The sequence below is a fragment of the Phoca vitulina genome, unplaced genomic scaffold (genome assembly GCF_004348235.1).
Source record: "Phoca vitulina isolate PV1807 unplaced genomic scaffold, GSC_HSeal_1.0 scaffold20, whole genome shotgun sequence".
Classification (NCBI taxonomy): domain Eukaryota; kingdom Metazoa; phylum Chordata; class Mammalia; order Carnivora; family Phocidae; genus Phoca; species Phoca vitulina.
This window is the reverse complement of record NW_022589723.1, coordinates 33572237-33597205: the sequence shown is the minus strand read 5'-3', so window position 1 is coordinate 33597205 and position 24969 is coordinate 33572237. Positions and strand designations below refer to the sequence as shown.

The 24969-nt window shown below is 35.8% G+C and overlaps 1 protein-coding gene across 2 annotated transcripts in view; it reads right to left on the bottom strand.

The window, feature by feature from the left end:
* Window positions 1-24969, bottom strand: part of PIAS1 (protein inhibitor of activated STAT 1) — a 115286-nt gene that overhangs the window by 32454 nt on the left and 57863 nt on the right. For both annotated transcript variants that reach the window (XM_032418037.1, XM_032418038.1), the window contains exons 3-6: window positions 6251-6335; window positions 5942-5989; window positions 2195-2285; window positions 1406-1540 (exon numbers count right to left, since the gene is read on the bottom strand). In XM_032418037.1, coding sequence (XP_032273928.1) covers window positions 1406-1540; window positions 2195-2285; window positions 5942-5989; window positions 6251-6335 — 359 coding nt within the window. The remainder of the gene's footprint in view (window positions 1-1405; window positions 1541-2194; window positions 2286-5941; window positions 5990-6250; window positions 6336-24969) is intronic.

The following is a 24969-nucleotide window of genomic DNA, read 5'->3' as shown; positions in this document are numbered from 1 at the left end:
CTTTTTGTGTCTGACCACCTGGCTCCAGACCTCAGGCTCTAAAAGAATGAGGACTTTCTTTTCTCGCTATGGTACTGTCAGTTTTCAGTAAAGGCATGGCATACAGTAAGCATTCAATGAATTTCAAATGAATTAATGAATAGACATGAGCTCACATGATAAAACCGAAATAATCAAAAACATTCTGAAATTGTCCCAGAAAAAGAATGCAAGACTAAGAAACAATATAAAAAAATTCAGAAACACACATAGGATAAATAAAAGTCAAACACATAGTAATGGTGGCTTCTGAATCAGCATTTATTTAGTTAATGGTGTCAGACCACCTGGCTACTGAAAAAATGAAAGTAAATTTTTATTTCACACCACATAGAACTTGCGATGGATTATTTAAAGGTAAAACAAAAAACCTCAAAAGTCTAGAAGAAAATATAAACAAATATTTATGTAAGGTTGGGAAGGGCAGACAGACTTAAGTGTGATGGGGACTGAGGAGGAAAGAACACACACACACACACACACACACACACAAACTGGTTAAAAATTGGCTCTATAATAATTTAAGTCCTCTAAATATTAAATAATCACATAAATAAAAGTAAAAGGCAAACAAACTGGAAACAAATATTTGCAACATGTGAAAGAGGTTAAGTCTTAATATATAAAGAATTCATAAATAAGAATAAGAAAAACAGCAATAGAGAAATAAATATGGATATAATTTTAAAATGTAAATCACAACAAAATATGTTCAATCTCAGTAATAAAAGGAGCACTAATCAAAACAACATGGTGCCTTTATTTACCTACTAAACTTGGTGAAGATTTTAAAGAAGATAAAAGTATTGATAGGGTATGGGTCAAGGGGCACACAAACACTGAAAGTCAGAGAATAAATTTGTACATCTTCTGGTAAGGCAATCTGTCAAAGTACACAACATTTCTTTAAATTCTGCATGCTCTTTGACTCAGGAATTCCACTTCTGGGAATTTAAGGAAATTATGATATATGTTTGCGAAAGCATAGCTACTAGGATGATCTTTGAAACAGCAATGAATCAATCAATCAATAAATCAACTAACTGCTCAACAATAGGGAATAGACTAAATTATGGCATATTCATACTGGAATATGACCTAGCCATTAGAAATCATGCAGATGAACACGTAATAACATAAAAAGACGTTCATGATAAATGGCTGAGTGAAAGGATCAGGTTATAAAACAATGAATACTGCATGATCCCATTTTTTAAATGGGAACATGTTGAAAATTCATTGTGAGACAAAAATAAATCCTTTTGCAACTCATTTTACATTATCATTTACATATAAGCTCAGGTAGCCATGGAGATTATCCCTTCCTTATAATACTAAAATCTAGTAGAAATAAAAATTTACTTACTCTTCCAATTTCTGCAGTCCAAGAAACAACAATGGTGTTTGGTACTGTTGTGGACAACCGGACAAGTGAGGTGATATTGATTGGTCGGCTGGGTCGCTTTGGTTCCACACCATTTTTTGTAGGTGGAAGATAACCCTAAGGATGAAATATCATTTATTTCCACTTACTATTTCCACAATCATTTCAACTTCCATTCCTAAAACAAACAAAAAGCCCCCACAAACTACATACTGGAAAATATAAATATTTTCATTAAAAATTAGAGAAGCAAACATTTACAAGATTATTTCTCTAAACAACCCTACAGTCTCATTATAGTAAGCCTGAGAATAATACTGGCGATAGAAGTTACAAATCTCTAAAACTTAGGAATCAGGATGAATTCATAAAGAGCTTGGATAAGTATATAAGGATCATTTTAAAGGTGACCAATAACAGCCTGCACTCTCATTCTCTGTTTAAGACACAGCATTCTTCCCCTATTCTACCGCAGGCTTCCAGACTCACAAGAGTACTGCTGAGGTTTTGTTGAAACAATTTCTTGTCTCTCAAAATCCAGTATAACACTAAAACTGCCACACCCAACTCCAAGGCCTAGACTTTGTCTCCACAGCTAATGTCACAGCTGTTAATTATACATAGTTGGTACAAGTGTTTTACACAGTCACGTGAATATACATCCAAAATAAAGATGTTTTCTTAATGAAAAACTATGATTAACAACAGCTGTCATGACTTATTTGATAGCTATGTTGCCAATGCATTTAAAAAACAGCTTTTAGGACTTACCGGAAGGCTGCAAGGTTTTGTATTCACTTTCACACAAAGATTGGGTGGGAAGTGATCTTCTTGTGGACAACTGGTTTCTGATAAACAAAACCTAAACAATAAAGGACAAGTTTAACTTCTTTTATTCAAGGATGACCTCAATATTTTTGTTCAATAGCTAATCTAAAAGGTTGCTAAACTTAACAACAAAAACTACTAGAGCTAGACATTTCACATGATGAATACACACATTACACAAACTGAAAATAAGTAATTCTGTCAATGTAAAGTTTCACTGATCACAACTATCAACCTACAATTGTCTTCATAATATTGCCGATCATTTGCTTAAGCATGTTCTAGGGAGGAAAAAAAAGCTCTGTAGTGGAATAAATTAAAGACATTCTGAATCAAAAAATTAAATTATCTTAATACAGACCGTCTCAGAGCTAGGGTAACATGCACTGTAACTTTCTAAGAGGGAGATATAATACACAGTATCTCTCAAACTTATCTGCTTATAAAATAGTCATTTCTTGGTTCTTAGCAGAATATACTGAAAATGCTATAAGTCCATCCCTAAGACCAAATTCTATCCACTAAGCCAAGGTACTCCATTATTCCCTGAGAAGTGAAGGTGTTGAAAATAATATTATTTGTACTATATCTACATACATTTAAAACACTATTTTAGAAACTCATAATTGTTTAAGAAAACTATGGACAGCTACATAATTTGTAAATTCTCACTCTGTTCATGCTTACATAAAGAAACAAATTATTAATTTGCTATTTAAGACATCTTAATAACTTCCTTTTCCCAATATACAGCTGAGGCTCATCCTACCTTTTTTTTTTTTTTTTTTAAGATTTTATTTATTTATGAGAGAGAAGAAGAAGCAAGGGGAGCACCAAGCAGAGGGAGAAGCAGGCTCCTCGCTGAGCAAGGAGCCCAATGCGGGACCTGTTCCCAGGACCCTGGGATCATGACCTGAGCCAAAGGTAGACGCTTAAACGACCTGAGCCACCCAGGCATCCCAGCTCATCCCACCTTTATAGAACATTCACAGCATCTTTGAGTTATATGTTAAAAAGAACCCTATCTGAATTCTGTGAAATATTCATCACACACAAACATCTTCCCTCAACATCTATGGTGTAGGGTCTTAACCTGCCGGCTATGGAATCTGTATGTGGGAGGATCCACAAGCTGGACAATTTTCTATGTACATATATACATTCATCTGTATGGGGAAACAATCTGTAGCTTCCATCAGATTCTCAAAGGGTAAGGGACCCACCCATAAAGGAGTTAAGAATTACTGATCTACAAAGATTTTCTTGAAATATACATAGCAACACAGATGAAAATACACAGACATCAAAGCTCATAGGATCATCTCTAACCCCAGCAAAACCTGTTACAGGACAATCTTTTATACTGCAACAGTAAAAGAATGCCACAAAGTTTTTAATAAATTATTCCAATGCAGTGATAATTTAAAACACAGACTCTGGCTGCCTGAAGCTACAGAAAAGAATGATTTATATGACAAGTTGACTCCTATTCATTTAAGTAAAAGGCAAAAATCTAAGGCACCCTAACAAACCAAAGGGAAAAGAAGAAAAAAGAGGAATAGCAAAAAGTTGCTGTGAAGGAGTTCATGGTGGTGGGGAGGGGAAACAGGTACATAAATGAGAACAGACTAGGAATCTAATAGAGGAAACAGTGACGCTAATCCTGACCAAATTATTTTCATGCTTTAGACACAACTTATAATTAGGATAATAGGTATACACTCCCAACTTAAATAATACACAGGGATTGTAGACCTTATTAACGAGGGTAAGGGGATTAGGATGAAAAATAACCATTTTATCAAAACGCAAAGAACCACCTAACAATTACCAACTCTAATACAAAATGGTTCTTTTTTCATCAAGTTCTGGAGATGAATTTGAATTGAAAATGGCTAAACCGTTCATTCATTCATTCATTCATTCATTCATTTTTGGGCTAAACCATTTTTTAACCACCAAGATTCCCTCGAAACCACTGAAATAGAGGGCTGATCTATCTTAAACAGAAAACATTCCTTTGGAAGGTGAACCGTACCTGTTGCTGTGTTACAGAATGCATGTATATTAATATAAAATACTGAAGACAGGAACTAGATCTTTTGTTCTAGAACTATGGTTTTCAAATTTTACTTTAGTCTTGGGACTCTTTCTTCAAATGAAAACTAACCCAGAAGTCAAACATGCAAAATAGATCAAAGCAGTACTACTTTGGTTCAGAGAGTGTGTGTTGGGGGGTGGGAGGGACCTAGCACAGACCCCCATGGGTGGCTCCAGGCAACAGTTTAAAAAACAGTTTCAAACGATAATGTCACATATCAGTATGAACAAAAGAAAACTGCTGATGCAGAAGTAAGCAAAATTACAGCACTATATAATTACGAAGGCATCATACTTTAGTCCTTTAATTTACTCAGTCATTATCATGTTCTGCCCCAACAGAGGATAAAGTACCTTTTACATAGGAACATCTTTGTCAGTGCACTCTGAAATCAAGACTTCAGGGGTGCCTGGGTGGTTAACCAGCTCAGCTGGTTAAGAGTTTGCCTTAAGCTCAGGTCATGATCTCAGAGTCCTGGGATGGAGCCCTGCATCAGGCTCCCTGCTCAGCAGGGAGTCTGCTTCTCCCACTCCCTCTGCCTCTTCCCCCCTGCTCATGCTCTGTCTCTGTTTCTTTCTCTGTCTCTCTCTCAAATAAATAAATAAAATCTTTAAAAATAAATAAAACTTAAAAAAATAATAAAATCAAGATTTCAACCTCTCCTCTGCTTTCTCACTGTTTTCATCACTGTATTTTTAAGCCAATTTCAGAGTTTTTCACATCATTCCCTAAAGCACTGAGCGGGTGCTTTATTCTCTTTTCTGACCTCCTAATGTATTTATAATTTGTACATACAACTTCGGATCCAATTAGTGAGATTGTGGCTATCTGTTTGACTGATCCTTCCCACTTTAGGGAAAACAGCTTATGGAGGAAAACATCGGTCTTATACTTCCTCTTCTATCCCTACTGCGACAAGACTAGTGTGGAGCAGTTAGGTTCCTACAGGGATAGTCAAAGAGTAAAAAGAGTACCATAAGATGGTTTATATAAGACAGAGAGACATATTAACATAAAAGAATTCTTAGATATCCTTAGAAAAAATGAGCTAAGAAAAGAAACTGAATAAGGGGAATCTGTGAATCCATGCTAGAAAATTTTCCATTCGTCTTTGCAAAACTATCAAGAGAGGTCTCATGAAATCTAGAATAGAGTTTTTAAATTAATGATTTAAAATACAGGACAAAGCAAATTAGACTGTTTTGGTTTTTGGTAGTCTGTGAGACACTTAACCTAAGTACTAGTTCTATATTTACAGTAGGTTGTCATCCTTTGCACATTCACAAAAGAGTAGTTCTAAAGAGCTCACACTATCATATCATTTAAACATATCATTAGCTGGAGCTTCTCAACCAACTAAAGGCAACCAAAACGGAGAAAGGTGGTTAGATATATGGTACATGACTCGCTATATTAAAATCTAAACTGTATAAAAATTAGGATATTTCATAACAGGAGAAGGTCTTCCCTCACCCAAACATCTAAACCTAGTACTTTCAATATACTTATTGAAAATTACATAATTTTTAAGACTCTTTAAGGAATATTAACTTTTAAACATTGGATATATACTGTAGACAATACTGTACCTTAACTGGACCTGCACTGTGAAGTCACATTTGGTCCCAGAAATATCCCTAGAAAAGACAGGGTAGGAACTACAATTATTTTTAAAATATGCACATGAAAGCTGATTCAAAGATACTGTTACTCCTAAAGTTCTTCAAATTATCAGAGATATAACTGTTCTTCAGATAACTAACACTATAATAGCATTTTCAATACTAATATTCGCATGACACTAATACTCACCCAATACACTGCTTTTAAAAATCACTTATTATAGACATTACTGGTTTCAAAGGCCAAGGTGCAAGTTACACTTGAAGAGAACTTACATGGAACTACTGATCTGCTGCACTTGTTGTGGTGTCAATGCAAATGCAAAACAGGTTTCTCGAAAGCGCTGGCTGTTGTCTGATGCTAAAGAAGAAAAGAATTATACTTTTAATTACCTTCAAATTCATCAATAGAGATCATAACAGCCAGAAAAAAAAAAAAAACAAGCCCAATTATTCACATGACTTTAATTAACTGGAATATATTCTAGAGTTTAGATAACAAGGCAATTAAAGCACTGAAAAGTAAGAAATGTGCCAGTTGTAATGTAACAGAAATAGACACCAAAATGGCTAATTTCAAAAGCCATATCAGGATTCAAATTCAGAAAATACATAATCAAAGAAACACTAACTGAAAATTATCTAATCATATAAATGTGTGCATCTAAAAAAGCACACTTGTATAAAAACATGCTTATATTAATTTTATTTAAAGTAGAAAAATATAAACCCATTTAAAGACACATGGTTTCTGAGCTAAGTAACAAACATACACATCTGGAGATCTGCAAAGGTGAGGTGACATTTGGTCTTGAAGGCAAAATACGAATTTTATCATCTCCTGCCTAACTATACCATGCAAGTGTTACACAGTAAATACCATAAATAGTTTCTCCTAAACTTAGATGATCTGACTTCATAATCTGCCTGTGGTCACTATCTCAAAGAAGGAAAGAGCTACAAAAAGAGGGGAAGGAAGGGAATGAAGAGAGGAAGGGAGGGAGGAGAAGGGACGTAGGGAGAGAGAAACAAACAAGAGAGCAGGCAAGCACGGACAGGTCTGTGTAAGAGCAGGGATTCCTACAGTATGCTGCTGTGAGCAACAGTAATTCTATTGGCTTATACCAGTTACATGCATATTTTAAAAATCAGCCCTAATGTTTCCTCAGTGCTTGGCACAAAGAAGCAATGAATGATTGCTGAACGAATAAAAGAATATGACAACTTAAAAATACCAAACTATTTAAACTATACCTTTCAAGGGTAATTTTGTAGAAAAAAGGATCACTAAAAGTTACTATGAAGGAAATCCTGGCCTGTGGGCCACTTAAACCCATGCAGAAAAAGTAGCTGAATTTGGCCATCTCTTTGTTTAAACAGGGTTTGATCTGACTTGTAAGCAACACTTCCTCTACAATTACCACCAAGCTGCAGTATGTCATGCTGAAAAATCTGTACAAATGTATCACGATGAGAAAAAAAATGGAAAAGATCACTGCTGATCTACAATTTCATCTCAATATAGAAGCATCTTTTAAAGGCCAGATTTGCATTTCTGCTTTCTGTGAACTGGAAAGGCTTTTACTTAAAAAATCTATCCCCAAGAAAAGAGTTACTAACCAGAAAGTTATCTTAATTGTGAGGTACCAACCCGGCAAATGACTGATAACCAAGGACTAGAATGCAGAAAAGAAGATCACTTCCTCCCTCAAACAATGCAAATAACTCCTTTGCTTCTTAAAGGGTATCTCTCTATGAAGATTTTAATCCAGTAGGCTTAGCCTAATTTAGATTTCTGGCTCCATTCTAAAACAGTGCTAAAATAATTTCCCAAGTACAAATATTCATATTTCTCTTTAGGCAAATTTCAGATTCATTTTAGAATATATGAGTACAGTACGTTTTGGACACATACATGCAGATTTAGATAAAGAAGACATGACTAAAATAAAGAGACAGTTGCTTGTGCCACACACAGAAATGAGGCTTATTACTTAGTAATAACCCCTATTTACAAACTCTTTTTAGATTGTAATGCTCATGAAGTTATTACAATTTATCTGGAAAAGCACCTTTCATCTATGTGGTTTTCAGGCTTAATTTCCACAATGAATGCCAGTGAAGAACTTAAGAGTTTTGTCTTAGGTAACAGACTATCTTAAAAACTTTTCTGAAAGGCAATTAAGCTATTATTATCCCTTTCAGGAAAACTCAGGCCAAACAGAATCACAGAATCCTCATACTGAAAAAGGAGTCCAATATATCCAAAACAATGACTTCCAATGTTGGGGGTATGCATCTCAGAAGGTACACAAGACAATCCACAGGGATACAAGAAAAAGTACCTACCTACCTATAAATGTAAGTTTTTTTTTTTTTTTTTTTTTTTAAAGATTTTATTTATTTATTTGACAGAGAAAGACACAGCGAGAGAGGGAACACAAGCAGGGGGAGTGGGAGAGGGAGAAGCAGGCTTCCCACAGAGCAGGGAGTCTGATGCGGGGCTCGATCCCAGGACTCTGGGATCATGACCTGAGCCGAAGGCAGACGCTTAACGACTGAGCCACCCAGGTACCCTAAATGTAAGTTTTAAAAAGTTGAGATTTTACATGAAATCTCTAATCTAATTTATAAAAATATCTAAAATTTTATGTAAAATCTTAACTTTTGTAACTTCTATTTTTTGCTTTATAACATAGAGAATATTAGCTTAATAGATTAAGAGTATAATAGCTTAATAGATACGACATATATATACACACACACATATATGCTAAATTATTTTACTGAGAGGGGCATATTAACACATAAGTTTGCAGACCACCAATTTAGAGTTCAACCTTCCTTTCAACTTTTCCTCACACTTTTTTTGAATCCATTTAGAGGTGAGAGAAGAGTGGCCATTACTTTGTCAGGCAGAAGATGGCTGATATTAACAGTTTAATTATAAGAAAGCATGCAGCCCTACAGAGAGTAGCAAAATTTAGTGGAAAGAGATGAGGTCACATAGACCTAGATTCCAAAAGGTTTTGCCACTTACTTGCCATATGACCATAGGTACTTATCCACTCTGTGACTGTTTCCTCCTCCAATATTTAAACATAAACACACACACATACCCACAACTTCATACGGTTATTTTGAAGAATATAAATGAAGTAAGATATTAAAAACAACCAACAATTTCCTTTTCTATCCACTTTCCTCCTTGCTCCCTTATACTGAGTCAAAATACATAATGCTGCAATTTCTACCCATCAGTGTCATACTCCATATCCAGTGACAGCCATTCTTCAAGTATTTTAGACAGCATTAACAAGCCCCTCTTTTTCAACTCTTCTCACTGTATTTCAGGGGAGACTGCAGAATTACTCACCATCCTGATCCTCTGGACATACTTCAGGTTGTCACACCCTTAAAGCAACAGCAAGAACTGGACACACTCTGCCACAATATATATATATTTATTCTAAATAAGATTATTCCAGTGCCACTGACATTAGCCTTGGCCAGTGAAATGTGAGTGGAAGTATACCACTTCTAGGCAGACCTTTATGAGTTCTCCTTTGGTTTCACCATTTTTCGTTCCAGTCCACCCTTGATTCTAGAGTGAAAAGAACATAAAACACAGCCACAGCCAATCTGCAGCTAATAAGTAACATAAGCCAGACATAAACCTTACTTGTTTGCCACTGAGATTTATGATTGCTTATAAACTGATGTATTAGTCCAGATGTGATGTGACTAAAAGAGTATTTTTATCAACAACTACCATCTACTATTGTTAATCTATACGCCAATAAAGAAAATGTATCTGCTCCTTTTTCAGATTTAGAAATTGATGTTCAAAGTTGTTATGTAACTGTCAAGGCCTCATACTAGGTTAAGTGGAAGCAGAACTGGAACTCAGATCTAAACATCTCCAAAGCCCATGTTCTTCTCATAATACAGGTCCATTAGCTCCCCTGATCTGGGTGGTATACTTCTCTACATGCAGCTTAGCATTATATTGGATCATAGAAAACAGGAAAAGAATGACCCACTATCCCTTCATAATAACTGCTTATCATTTTTACATATTTCCTTTTAGTCATTTTTATATCAAATTGTATGGACAATTTGAAAGTTCACTTCAAAAAAATCACCCTTATGACATTTTTCAATTATAATCTCTATTACCATATTTTAATTATTGCATTGTACTCTATCTATGGGATATAATGAAAATTTTAATTACTCCCTTGATTAGCTATTTAGGTTGTTTCTAATTTTTCATTATTTGAAACAATTCTGTGAACATCTTTGGGCTCATGTTTGTTTTTTGAAAGGGGGGGGTAGTTATTACTTTCTTTGGATCAATTCCCAGATGTAGCATTTCTGGATCAAAAAGTATGGAGATTTTTATGAATCTTGACACATTGCAGAAGTGATTTTCAAATGGCTGTAACATTATATATAAGACCACCAGCAATTTATGCATCTACTAATTGCACCCTACTCTGGCCTGCATGGGAGTTGTGCTAATTTAATGGATGGATCATGGTAAGTCCTCAGTAGATTAATTTGCATTAAAGAGTTTTTCCCTGTTTATTTTTGTTTGGTTTCCAAACAAAATTTTTATTTTATTTTTATTTTATTTTGTTTGGTTTAGTTAATTGTCCAATCTTGTCCTGCACCCAGTTTTATATTTGCATAGGGGTTTCATATATAAGAACATTAACCCATGGAAATTTGCTGCAAATATTTCCCCCAGTCTGCTATATTTTTTTCATTTGGCTACATTTTTGGATGATATACAAGTTAAACTTTCATGTAATCTAATCTGTCAACCATGTCCTTTGCAAATTCTAACTGTTCCCCTTCTTAGGTTCAATCAATATATAATTGAAGTTTTTGGCTTGTTGTTTCTATGTAATTATTAGTCCATCTGGAACTTATTTTAGTATGTGATATTTTTAAAAATCTAAATTTCTGTTATTCCAAATTGCTTACTGTTATACTAACACCATATGTTAAATAATCCTTCCCTTCCCTATGGATGTGTGTTTCCTTTCTCATATATTAAATCCTTATATCCAACATGTTCCATTTCCGGGCTATCATCCCATTGGTCCTTTTTATCCTGGTGCTGGCACTCTAGTTCTTAATTGTTATAGATTCATTATGTTTTAATATCTTATAGTTAGGTTTCTCTCCACCCATTCTTTTTTCAGAACTTTAACAACAACTTTGGTGGCGCCTGGGTGGCTCAGTCGTTAAGCGTCTGCCTTCGGCTCGGGTCATGATCCCGGAGTCCTGGGATCGAGCCCCGCATCGGGCTCCCTGCTCTGCGGGAAGCCTGCTTCTCCCTCTCCCACTCCCCCTGCTTGTGTTCTCTCTCTCGCTGTGTATCTCTGTCAAATAAATAAACAAAATCTTTAAAAAAAAAAAAAAAAAAAGAACTTTAACAACAACTTAAATATTTATTCACCTATATGAACTCCTGAATAGTTTTGCTATGATTTTTAAAACCTAATGGTATTTTGAGTAGAACTGCAATAAACCTACAAATTATTTTGACAGCTGGCATCTTTATATCTTTACATCTTTAACCTTGCCATCCTGGAGTATTGTACCTGTGTCCATTTATTCATATCCTGAAGGTTCTGTCATTTTCATCACATAGTTACACAGTTCCCATTAAGATTATTCTTATGCCAAATATCAATCAATAGGAGAATGAATGAATAAATACTCATATAATAAAACACTCTGCAACCAAAAAAAAAAAAAAGAGAGAGAGAAATCAGCAACACCAAAGGTGGTTTCTTTCTGAAGATCAGTAAAACTGATATGCCTCTAGCCCAACTAATAAGAAAAAGAAGAGAGGACACAAATGACCAATATCAGGAGTAAGAGGTGACATCACTACTGATCCTACATATATTAAAAACATATAATGAACTATTATAAACCTTTTTTTTTTTAAATTTTATTATGTTATGTTAGTCACCATACAATACATCATTAGTTTTTGATGTAGTGATCCACGATCCATTGTTTTCGTATAACACCCAGTGCTCCATGCAGTACATGCCCTCCTTAATACCCATCACTGGGCTAATCAATCCCCCCTCCCCCCTCCCCTCTAAAACCCTGTGTGTTTCTCAGGTCCATAGTCTCTCATGGTTCATCTCTCCCTCCAATCCCCCCCACCATTTTTCCCTTCCTTCTCCTAATGTCCTCCATGTTATTCCTTATGTTCCACAAATAAGTGAAACCATATGACAATTGACTTTCTCTGCTTGACTTATTTCACTTAGCATAATCTCCTCCAGTCCCATCCATGTTGATGTAAAAGTTGGGTATTTATCTTTTCTGATGGCTGAGTAATATTCCATTGTATATATGGACCACATCTTCTTTATCCATTCATCTGTTGAAGGGCATCTCGGCTCTTTCCACAGTTTGGCTATTGCAGACATTGCTGCTATGAACACTGGGGTGCATATGGCCCTTCTTTTCACTACATCTGTGTCTTTGGGGTAAATACCCAGTAGTGCAATTGCTGGGTCATAGGGTAGCTCTATTTTTAAATTTTTGAAGAAACTCCACACTGTTTTCCAAAGTGGCTGTACCAACTTGCATTCCCACCAACAGTGTAAGAGGTACTAACACCTTTAGACCAAAAATTCTGACAACTCAAAAAACCAGACAAATTTCTTGAAAAACAGAAACAACCAAAGTGCACTCAAGAAGAAACAGGTAACATGAATAGCCCTGTAATTAGTAAAGAAATTGAATTTGTAGTTAAATATCTTTCCTCAAAGAAAACTCTAGGCCCAGATGTCTTTCTCAGAGATAACTACCAAATATTGAAGGAAAAAAATAGCAGTTCTACATAAATTGCTTCAAAAAACTGAATAATTCTATCAAACATTTACAAGTTCTAAACAAACTGTCCCCCAAAAAAATTAAAAAGGAGGGAATATACCTTAACTCATTCTATGAGGTCAGTATTACTCCAGTACCAAAACAAGACAAAGATATTATAAGAAAATTATCAACCATTACCTCATAGAAGCATAAACACAAACATTCTTAGCATAACTTCAGCAAATCAAATCTATCTATATATTAAAAAGGATAGTACATTATAACCAAGTAAGATTTCTCCCAGGAAGGTAGGAACCAACAACCAACATTCAAGTCACCAGATTAACTAAAAAAGAAATGCCATACTGTCATTTTAATAGATGTAGAAAATGCATTTGACAAAAATTCAACATCCATTCTGGATTAAAAAACAAACTCTTGGCAAACCAGGCATAGATATGAACTTTCTCAACCCAATAAAAAATTCTTATGAGAAACTTATAGCCAACATTATACTTAAAAGTGAAAGACTAAATACTATTCCTAAAAAACCAGAAATAAGGTAATGATAACCACTCTTATCATTTCTATTCAACAATGTACTAGACATTCTTGCCCAGGCAACAAGGCAAGAAAAAGAAAAACATCAAGACTGGAAAATAAGTGAAACTGTCCATCACAGACAATATGATGACTTATGTAGAAAATCTGATAGAATCTCCAAAAAGCTCTTAGAATAAGTGAATTTAGTGGGTTATGATGATATGCAAAAATCTGGTGTATTCTATATACTAGGAGCAAACAATTAGAAATTGGCATTTTAAAAACATATTTACAATAGCATCCCCTCAGAATGAAATACTTAGGGATAAATATCACAGGGGGTACAAGACATTTAAAAATGCCAAACGCTGCTCAGAGAAATTAAGAACTCAAATAAATGAAGAGATATACAGTGTCCATGGATCAGAAGGTATCAGTTGTTTCCAAACTGATCAGTAGATTCAATGTAATCCGATTAAAATCCTAGCTAGGTGTTTTGAGGAGGGGGGATAGTAATTGACAAGGTGCTTCTAAAACTCACTTGCAAATGCAAAGGACCTAGAAGAACCAAACCATTTCAAAAAAGAAGACAAAACTGAAGGGCTAACACTAGTTGATTTTAAGACATTATAAAAGCGTAGTAATTAAGACAGTGTGATGTTGGTGTCAAGACAGTATAATCTATGGAGCAGAACAGAGTCTCAAAATATACCCACATATATATGAACAACTAATTTCTGACAAAGGTACAAAGGCAATTTAGTTGAAAATGAATAGTCTTTTCAATGAATGATGCTGGAACAACTGGACGCCCATGTATGCAGAAGGAAAAATAGGAGCTTCAAATCATACAGTACACCATATGCAAACATTAATTCAAAACAGGTCATAAGTAACATCATAGAGGAAGCTCCAGGGGTTAGTCCCTCCTCTAAAACAACAACTGAGCTGGGGAAAAGTCTATCAGAATCAATGATTTCAGAACTCTGAAACCTGATCAGACACTTAACAGCAACCAGGGGATTTGTCTGATAGACAAGACTGCTAAAATTTGTTTAAAAAGTTATGTGAGTAATCCAGCAACTATCCCCCACCATTTCTGAGCCCCACTGCGGCTGTGGGGACCATGGCCTGAGTTCCTAGAGAGGCTGATGGGGTAATATAGACAGTAAGAACCTAGTCCTCCAAAAATTTGGGGTTGTATGTTTTGTATGGTCTGGTAGTTCCCTAACGGACCACAGCAGAGGTTTCCCTTTGTTTCAAGAACTGCTCTAGCTTCAGCAGCTTCCCTGTCAGCATCTACTAGAAGATTTAAAGAGATGTACAAACTTTGGTTTTTTTAGATCCAGACATCTGGAGAAAACTCTGTCAGATCATAGGCTGACTGAAGACACAATGAAACAGACAATTCACAAACCATACACAACAAGGAATATAGACTTTGCAGAAATAGTGTAGAAAAGTCACTATACAAAACAGACAGCTGCACCCCTCAACAAGTAACAAAAGCAATCACTGAAGAGGGAGAATCTGATTTCCAGAGTTAGCAAATTAAGGTACTCAAAACAATCAGTTCTCCACAAAAATTTGCAAGGATAGACAGAGTAATTGAATACAACTGAGAGCCCAGACACAAACCCTCACATCTATGGTCAACTGATTTTCGACAAGTATGCTAAGAATATTAAATGGGAAAAGAAGAGTCTCTTCAACAAATGGTAGGAAAACTGGTTATCCACAGGCAATGATGTTAGACCCCTACCTTACATCATACACAAAAATTAACTCAAAATGGATCAAAGACTAAATTTAAGAGCTAAAAAGTAAAAATTTTTAGAAGGAAACAATCTTCATGACCTTGGATTTTGCAGTGGTTTCTTTAAATAGGATGTTTAAAAGTACAGGCAAAAAAAAAAAAAAAAGATAAATTGGACTCCATTAAAATTAAAAATGTACATCAAAGGACATAAAAAGAGTGAAAAGACAATGCACAGAATGGGAGAAAATATTAGCAATCATATACCTGATAAGGGTTTAATATCTAGAATATATGAAGAATTCCTACAACTCAACAACAGAAACAACCCAGTTTTTAAAATGGGCAAAGAATGTGAATAGATGTTTCTAAAGAATACATACAAAGGGCCAATAGGCACATGAAAAGATGCTCAATATCTTTACCTGGGAAATGCAAATTAAAACTACAATGAGATATGCACCCAGTAGAATGTCTAAATTTTAAAAATGACACCACCAAGTGTTGACAAAGATGGAGAACAACTGGGAAGCTCATTCACTGCTGGTGGGAACACTTTCAAAAATAGCTTGGCAACTACTTAAAAAGTTAAACCTACATCTGTCATATGACCCATTTATTCCATTCCTTAGCAATTTACCCAAGAAAAATATAAGCATATAACGACACAAAGGTTTGGGTCTCAATTTTCATAGCAGGTTTGTTTTCAACAATCCAAAACTGGAAACAACCCAATGTCTATTAACAGGTGAATGACCAGTGTTACATCTATATAATCAAATACTGCCCAGCAATAAAATGGAATAAACTAATGATACACACAACAACACGGATAAGTCTTAGTTATAATCCTGAGTAAAAGAAGATCGACACCTCCTCCTAAGTATATAACCCATGATTCCATTAAAAAAAATTTTAGGAAATGCAAATTAATCTAGATGTAACATTCATAATGTGACAGAAAACACATCCAATCTATGGGCTGGGTGAGAATAGAAGGCGTAGCAGGGAAGGATTACTAATGGGATGAGGAAACTTTGGGGAGTGATGGATATGTTCATTATTTTTATGATGATGATGAATTCACAGGAAAAATGTATTAAACTGTACATTTTAAATATGTGCAGCTTATGATATGCCAAGGATATTTCAATAAAGCTGTTTTTAAAAAATAGTGACTAAAGCAAAAGCGGGGGGAGGCAGAGAAGGAGAGGGATGAACAAAAAAACCTGAGGAACTACCAACATTAAAGGTTCAAATCAAGGAAGAAATAGCCAGGGGCGCCTGGGTGGCTCAGGTGGTTAAGCATCTACCTTCAACTCAGGTCATGATCCCAGGGTCCTGGGATGGAGCCCCGCATTGGGCTCCCTGCTCAGCAGGGAGTCTGCTTCTCCCTCTGCCTCTCCCCCCTAGCTTGTGCTCTCTCTCTCTCTCTCTCTCACACTTAGTCTCTTTCTCTCAAATACATAAATAAAATCTTTAAAAAAAAGGAAAGAAATAGCCAGAAATTCAAAAAGAAAAGCAGGGGGAAATGGTGTCCTTGATACGAAGGGAAGAGAATTTCACAGCAAATATGGACAGTGTTAAATGTTCAGAGGTCAGGTAAGACGAGAGTTGAGAACTGGATTTAACAACCAGCAAGTAATAGGTGATCTCCGCCGGATGTGTTTCAGTGGAATGGGAAGAGCAAAAACCAGAGTGCAATGGGTTCAGGTGTGAATGGTTTAAGTTACTGATTGTAACATTTAAATATGAGATGTTCAATTTTTTCATATCTGCAACAGGAAATTATATTAATGTCTCAGGGTTTTGCATTAATTACTATACTGTTTTGAATCACTGGAACCAATCCTGAAGGTCTCCAAAGTTCTAGAATGTATAGTAATGTGAAACTTCTAAAATTTTGCTAAGACCAGAGTTTGACTGCTGGCTGTTTGGGGGATGAAGGATTATGTCTTTCAGGTAGTACGTCAGCCTGTCAATGTGACCTGAATTGCTGTACACTTGTAGTCACTGAAGGTAAAACAGAAGTCACTCAGATTTTCACTTACTTTATGGTCCAATTTAGAGAAAAGATGAAATTTTCTAGTGGTGTTCATAATTAAGGATATTTACAAAGGTTATGGGGGAATATCTCTTATAAATATTAAGGGCTTACTGTACTCCTAAGAGATTTTCAACAACCTTCCCTAAGTTATAATTACTAACATTTCACCTGTAAGAAAAGTAATGCCCACAATAACCAGGATAAAATTATAATTCAAAATACACAAAATGTGCAGAGAGAAAGTTAAGGTTTTAAAATTTCATTTTTTTTTTATATATTGTTCCACAGAGAGATGAACTAAAGAGAGAGAGGAATCACGCTGCAATTTACATAAACTCAAAACACTGGAAGGTAAAACCTAGATACATAAAATAAACAAGGTTATTGAGATTCTGATGATAGAAACACTCAGCTAATCTAAGTGGCTGTACTTTCAACTGCTCTAAAAATATTCACTATTCCACCTCACCAGCAGAAAGAAAAGCTAAAAATAGTCATCTTTCTGTTATAGAATATTTCTTGCTGTCTTGGGGAAAGTGAAACTAAAGTACCTATCTACAAATGTCAGCCTTAAAATCTTTAATGAGATCTCTAGTTTTTTCAAACAAACAAACAAAAAACCTGGACAACTATGTAATTTTTGAAAACAGAGTTGGAATGATATATTTTCAGCCATTGAGCTGCTAACTACTATTAAGACAGAGGTTGCAGAAAATTTATTTCCTCCAATAAAGGCATATACACTGAATCATCAAAAGCCTGAGTGCTCTGACGAACTACTTTATCTTTAAAATGGGAGGTCTCTTTAAGTAAACAATATTTAATGAAATGACAACACAATCATAAAATATTAAGAAAAAAAGGCGAGACAGAAACTTGAAATGTACAGCATAAGCAAAATTATGTGTGTGTATGCACTATTGAAAGACCAAAGAGGCAGCAGATTTTTTGTTAACTTTATTTTTAAAAATTCTTCAGATTGCATTATGTATTGCTCTTACAATAATTTTTTTGTTTTACATATCTTGTACAAAAACAAATGTAATATCACACACACATTAAATATAGAGCTGTGATGTTCTACTGCTAGATTTTAAGAATTTTCATGATGGCAAATACTTCACAATAAAATCTGGCTAAAGTTCTTTGGGGTACAACAAAAGTTACACATGAATTTTTCAACTCACACAGAACAAAAATTACCAATACTAAGAAACAGGAAACAATTGTAACATGCAATAATACTATTAGACTTCAGCTCCATAAAACCCTTTGATTTCATTTTATCATACCCTAACTGCAAGTTCCTAATAAACTCATTTTCAGTATGCTTGCCTGTGCGTTTCATGATCTTTTTCCTCTGGAGTTTAACTCCTATTTATTTTGTCTTTCTATTATTTTTTGATAGTTTACTGAGTTAGTAGCTAGTTTCCTGATAGACTTAATCAAATGAGCCTATAGACTCCTGGGCAACTTTAAAGCTAAAAGTATGGTAAATATTTTATCTGGCCCATCTATTCTCTCATGGCGGGCAGGCCATGAGGCTATTTTAAGTCCAGTGGGTTAAGAAATAGGACTGGGTCAAATCAAGCCAGCCACCTATGAACCAAGTCTGATGATCAATGTTTAAATGCGAAAACAGAAAAAGGAAACAGACTATAATTATGAAGTTAGTGTTCTCTCTTACTTTTGCAATTTCTTTTCATTTCCTTCTTTTTTTTTTTTTATTAGTAATACAACCATTCCAAGTTAGGGAAAAAAATCTAAAAGTCTACTAGTTCATGATAGCACCTAAAAAACTGTCATATATACTCTTCCAGGCATTTTCCCATATATATACACGTACGCACATACATACACCCATGAGTGTAAGATAGCAGTTTCCCACAGAAACTGCAATGAATACACTTTTCACTTCAAAATGTGTAACAAAATCTTTCCATGTCAATAAACATATCTTTGTCATCATTTTAAGTGGCTACATGGTATTCTATTATAGAGATGTGCCATAATATAACCAATCTTATTGCTGGACATTTATATCATTTTTAATTTTTTCCTTCCACAATCAATGCCTTTCTTCTCTCTTGGATGTGTGTGTGCATGTGTGTATCTATATGATCTTTATTTCCTTAGGACATCCTCTTAGAAAAGGAATGGGTTGCAAAGATATAAATGCAGTGATCCGAAGGGGTACGTGCACCCCAATGTTTATAGCAGGAATGTCCACAATAGCCAAACTATGGAAAGAGCCAAGATGTCCATCAACAGATGAATGGATAAAGAAGATGTGGTATATATATATAATGGAATATTATGCAGCCATCAAAAAAATGAAATCTTGCCATTTGCAATGACGTGGATGGAACTAGAGGGTATTATGCTAAGCGAAGTACGTCAATCAGAGAAAGACAACTATCATATGACCTCACTGATATGATGAATTTGAGAAACAAGACATGATCACAGGGGAAGGGAGGGAAAAATGAAACAAGATGAAACCAGAGAGGGAGACAAACCATAAGAGACTTTTAATCTCAGGAAACAAACTGAGGGTTGCTGGAGTGGAGGGGGGGTGGGAGGGAGGGACATTGGGGAGGGTATGTGCTATGGTGAGTGCTGTGAATTGTGTAAGACTGATGAATCACAGACCTGTACCCCTGAAACAAATAATACATTATATGTTAACAAGAAAATTAAAATAATAAAATTTTTTTTTAAAAAGGAATGGGAGGGTCAAAAGATAGACGCATTCTTAAAGCTTTTGTACAGGTGCCAAACTGCTTCCAGAAATGTTCACTTGCATAAGTTAAGTGATATATGAGAGTTCTAGATTTCCTTTGCAACACTGGGCAGTAGGTTAAAAACATCTTATTGTCTTAAATTTGCCTTTCTTTGGCTACTCTCTAAGTTGACTATTTTTTCATACCCTTACTGGCTTTCTTTGCATTGTGAATCACACTACTCTGCTGTGTTAGTCATCTTTTCATTTTTTCTCTTGATGCATCAAAACTGAGAAATGACCAGTGCTTTTAGTGACATTACAGTCACTGATGACCTAGATAAGAGCAGTTTCTTTTAGCATGGGGTAGGTGCAAACCTACTTGGAAACAGTTCACGAAAGAAAAGGAGAAAAGAAATAGGAGACAGTAAACTGAGACACCCCTGGCAAGGAATTCTGTGATGAAGGAAAAGAAAACAGGGGTATAGCTGGAAGGAAATTAGGAGAAAAGTAGTTTAAGAGGGAAAGTTAGCCTAAAGTTGTATATTAATGGGAATGATCTAGTAAAGAGGCAAAAAGTTGATGATGCACAAAGTGTTAAGGACTGGCCTGAGCCCAGAGACTTCATCCAGGGTCCCAGAAAAAAACAAAACAAAACAAAAAAAAAACGTATATATGGACAGAGATGCAGGTAGGTGGGTATAAGGTACTTACGATGGTGGGAACTTATAAAAGTTAACTTCTGGTTGGTCCCATCTTCTCAGTGAAGGAGAAATAAAAAGGAAATGTATCAGCAAAGAGAGTAGAAGAATAGTTGTGAACGAATAAGTATGAAATGGTAATTTAGCAGAGTGGGAAAGTATGGACTAGGGTAACACTGTCTGATGGCTGAGTAGGACATCCATACACATGATTTTCAACAGCCTTTCACATATAAAGATATGTAATATGGTCAGATATTGTAAACAGTTTCCCTTGGTTTACTTATTGTGCCATTTAATGTAATAAAGTTTTGGGGTTTTTTGTTTTGGTTTGGTTTTTGGTTTTTTTGAGTCTTCACCATGAAATCATGTTTTCTTCCATTAGGAAAATTCTTTCTTTACCCCAATATTATTTAAGTATTATTTATGTACTTTAATGCATTCATTTAAATGCAACCTATATTTCCCTCTGACATTGTTTTAGTTTCATCTCCAAGCATTTATTTATTTAAAGATTTTATTTATTTGACAGAGAGAGACACGGCGAGAGAGGGAACACAAGCAGGGGTAGTGGGAGAGGGAGAAACAGGCTTCCCGCTGAACAGGGAGTCCGATGCGGGGCTCGATCCCAGGACCCTGGGATCATGACCTGAGCCGAACGCAGGCGCTTAACGACTGAGCCACCCAGGCACCCCTCATCTCTTAAGCATTTAAATCTTTAAGCCATTTCGACATTATTTTGGTAAGTTGCAAGGTAGGAATCTTAATTTTTAATGGTTAATTAGGAACTCCTGAAAAATTTAGTATCTAATTCGTGCTACTAATTAGAAATTTCACTTTCATGTTATTTTTAAATTGTATTCCTACTACATTAACAGCTTATTCAGGCACCAGCTTCACAGTTTCAACTACTGTGCCTTTGCCACATATAAAGACTGTATATTCTATATGTGGTAGGTGTATAGCCCTTTGTCAGAATTCCTCTACTCTTATTTTTCTTTCTCAATTATACTGGACATTTTAGTCATGGTACCTACACCACATCCAACTTTCCCTTCTAAGCGAATCTTCCCAGCTCATATATCCCACCAGGAAAGCAGCTCTAGGCTGTTTTCTGCACTGAACATTCATAGGACCAGGGAGCATAATTTTTCTAGGGGTGGACTACGCACTGACTTCTGGGCAACTCACAAAATGACTGGGCTTGAAGGAATCCATCCATTACCAACATATTAACTAAAATCAATTCAAACTAGCTTCTTCCAGGATTTGGAGGGTGGAACATGCAGGGTCTCTGAGAGTTCTTTGTAGCCAGAGGAAAACAAAACAGATGCTTAGAGAGATAGAGAGGTGCCATAGAGGGAAAGAAGGCATGTAACCAGACAGAGAAAGTACATGATCATAACTTTCTGATTCCGGTTTTAATTCCTATATATCCTTACATTAAACTTTTCTTAGGTAACATGAGGTATTATTACCCTTCCTTGAAATCAAAAAAGCCTATAACACAAAGGAATTTTAGAATCATTTGATAAAGCTCTCTTCCTCTTCCTTTCACCTCCCTATTAAGTTGGATTTTTAATGACATCTATACTAAATTACTAAGAATAGACATCTTTCAAAGGACTGTCTTTCTATATATTAAGATCTTTAGGGGTCTATAAACTTTTTTTTCTTCAAGTAAGTCCTGTACATTTGAGGAGTATTCTTTTGTATTTTTTTTTATTGTTCCATGAGCTTTTTCTTCAATTTTATAACCAGTTCTTAGTAAGCATATCAATATTTCTCATAGTGTGGCCCATAAGAATACACTTTGAGATGTTCTAAAAGGGTTCTGAAAAGGGAAAGATGCCCTATAAAGGGAAAGGATTCCACGTTCAAAGAATTTTGGGAAGCTGTTGCATAAAACATCTTCCACTTAGAGATTCATAGAGTACATGATCATATTTAAAGCCCTGAGAAATTCCACAGTAACAAAATTACTTAAATTTAAGTTTCCAAACTTAATGGGACATGGTCAAAGAACACCTACTGACATCCCATGGAACCAGTATCCAAGGATCACATTTTGCATAACTGTGGTACATAAGCTAGTAGCCATTTCTTGTATACTTATTCAGGGGCACCTTCTATTCCCCCAATAGACATTTTTGTTTGTGGCTTTACTTCCAGTCTCAGAATGGAGCATATGACCAAAGTCTAGGCCAAAAAGTACGTTACATTCCCCTGCCAGGGTTGGTTGATCAAGCGCTGGACATGACATTTAAAATAATTCAATCATAATGAACCTCAGGACTTTCCCTGGAAATGCTGAGACAAAGACTTTTCCTCTTTTCAGGTAGATGGGAATCTGAAAGGAACTACTGGGAACCACATAAGTGCCTAAAAAAATGGGACCAACATCAAGGAAGTAAAGCCATGAAATGGAGAACATGAATCTGACTGTTACAGATTCATTCAACAAATATTTATTGAGCACCTAGTATGTTTTAAGATACTATTCTAGGTGCCTGAAATAATCAATGAACAAGAGACCAAAACTTCTACCCTTATCGCACTTACATTCTGATGGGCAAAGAGAGTGCCCAGCTGGCTCAGTGGGTAAAGTATGAGACTCCTCATTTCTAATGGGCAAAGAAAGATAAATAATATGAAATAAAAGTATATTATAAGGTGAGAAACATTATGGAAATAATAAGGCAGGGTAATGGGGACCGGAAGGAATGAGGTACAATTTTAAATAGGGAGTCTAGGTAAGTCTCAGTAAAAATAGTAATACCTTGATTTGAGGAAGGTGAAGGAGATAGCCATGTGAGTATCTGTGGGAACAGCATTGCAGGTAAAGAAAATACCCATACCAAGGCTCTAAGACAAGAGCATACCATGTATCTGAGCGACAGCAAGAAAGCCAGTGTAGTTAGAGTCCAGTTAACAAAGAGAATACTAACAGATGATGATATTAGGTAACAAAGAGAAGGCTAGATCATAAGGATTTGGGGTTTTATTGAGTCCCATGGGAGGCCAAAGAGTTTTAAACAGAGAAGTAACATGATTAGTTTACATTTAAAAGTATGACTCTGGCTTCTAAGTTGAGAATATTGTAAAGGGGGCAATGGTAGAAGCAGGGAGATCCAGGTGAGAGATGATGATGGCTCAGTTTAGGGCAGTAGCAGCAAAGGTAATGAGAAATGGTAAAATTCTGGATATATTTTAAAGGTAGAGCCAGCAGAACTTCCCAACTAATTAGACTGGGACATAATAAAAGAGAAAAATCCAGGAAGACTCTAATGATTCCAGTCTGAGCAACTAGAAGGATGAAGATTCTGTTTGGGACAAAAGAGAACAAAAATTCACTTCTGGACATACAAAGTTTGAGACAGACATCCAAATGGTGATTTTCTATAGACGGTTATGGTCTCATGAAACAGGTCTTGGCTAAAGATATAAATTTAGGGTCATTGATGTGTAATGACTATTTAAAGGCTTGAGACTAGATTAAATCACCAAAGAAATGTAGGCAGAAAAGAATCTGGGAGAAGGAGAGGAACAAGCAAAGAGGTCTAAGAAGAAATGACCGGTGAGATGAAAGGAAAATCAAGAAGAGAGGGTAGTATCCTGGAAACCAAGTGGCAAAGTGCTGCAAGCAGCAGAACCTATGTCAAATGCTGCTAACAGATAAAGTAAGCAGGGTCTTAAGAGAAGGGACCACGGGCTTCCATCACAGATCTTCTTGACAAGGAGGTTTCAGTGCGTGACTGCAGCAAAAGGCTGACTGGAATGGACTTACAGGTGAATGGAAGGTGAGGAACTGGACACATACTACGGAAGACTTGCCCGTGGAATTCTGCCACAATGAGGAGCAAAGCGATGGGATGGAAGCTGGCAGGGGAAGCAGAACGTCAAAAAAAGGATCTTGGTGTTCACTGAGCTCAGCATCAAGCCCCTTATTCTTTGGTTATATGAACTAAAGGATTAGCTTTTAGGTTAATGCCAGTTTGGGGTGGATTTTCTATCATTTGCAGTAAAGAGAATACTGATTTTTTTTTCCACATTAACTATTAACTAGCTCTCATGCTGAACTCTTAATTAGTTCTAACAGTTCCTCACTGTTGACTTTCTAGTAGTTTTCTTGTACATGAGTTCTTGTATAAAACCTACCTAGAAGTTTCTGGCTACACTATAACTCTAGACTAGAAAGGGAAATTATTATTTTTTTTTTTAAAGATTTTATTTATTTATTTGACAGAGAGAGACACAGTGAGAGAGGGAACACAAGCACGGGGAGTGGGAGAGGGAGAAGCAGGCTTCCCGCGGAGCAGGGAGCCCGATGCGGGGCTCGATCCCAGGACCCCGAGATCATGACCTGAGCCG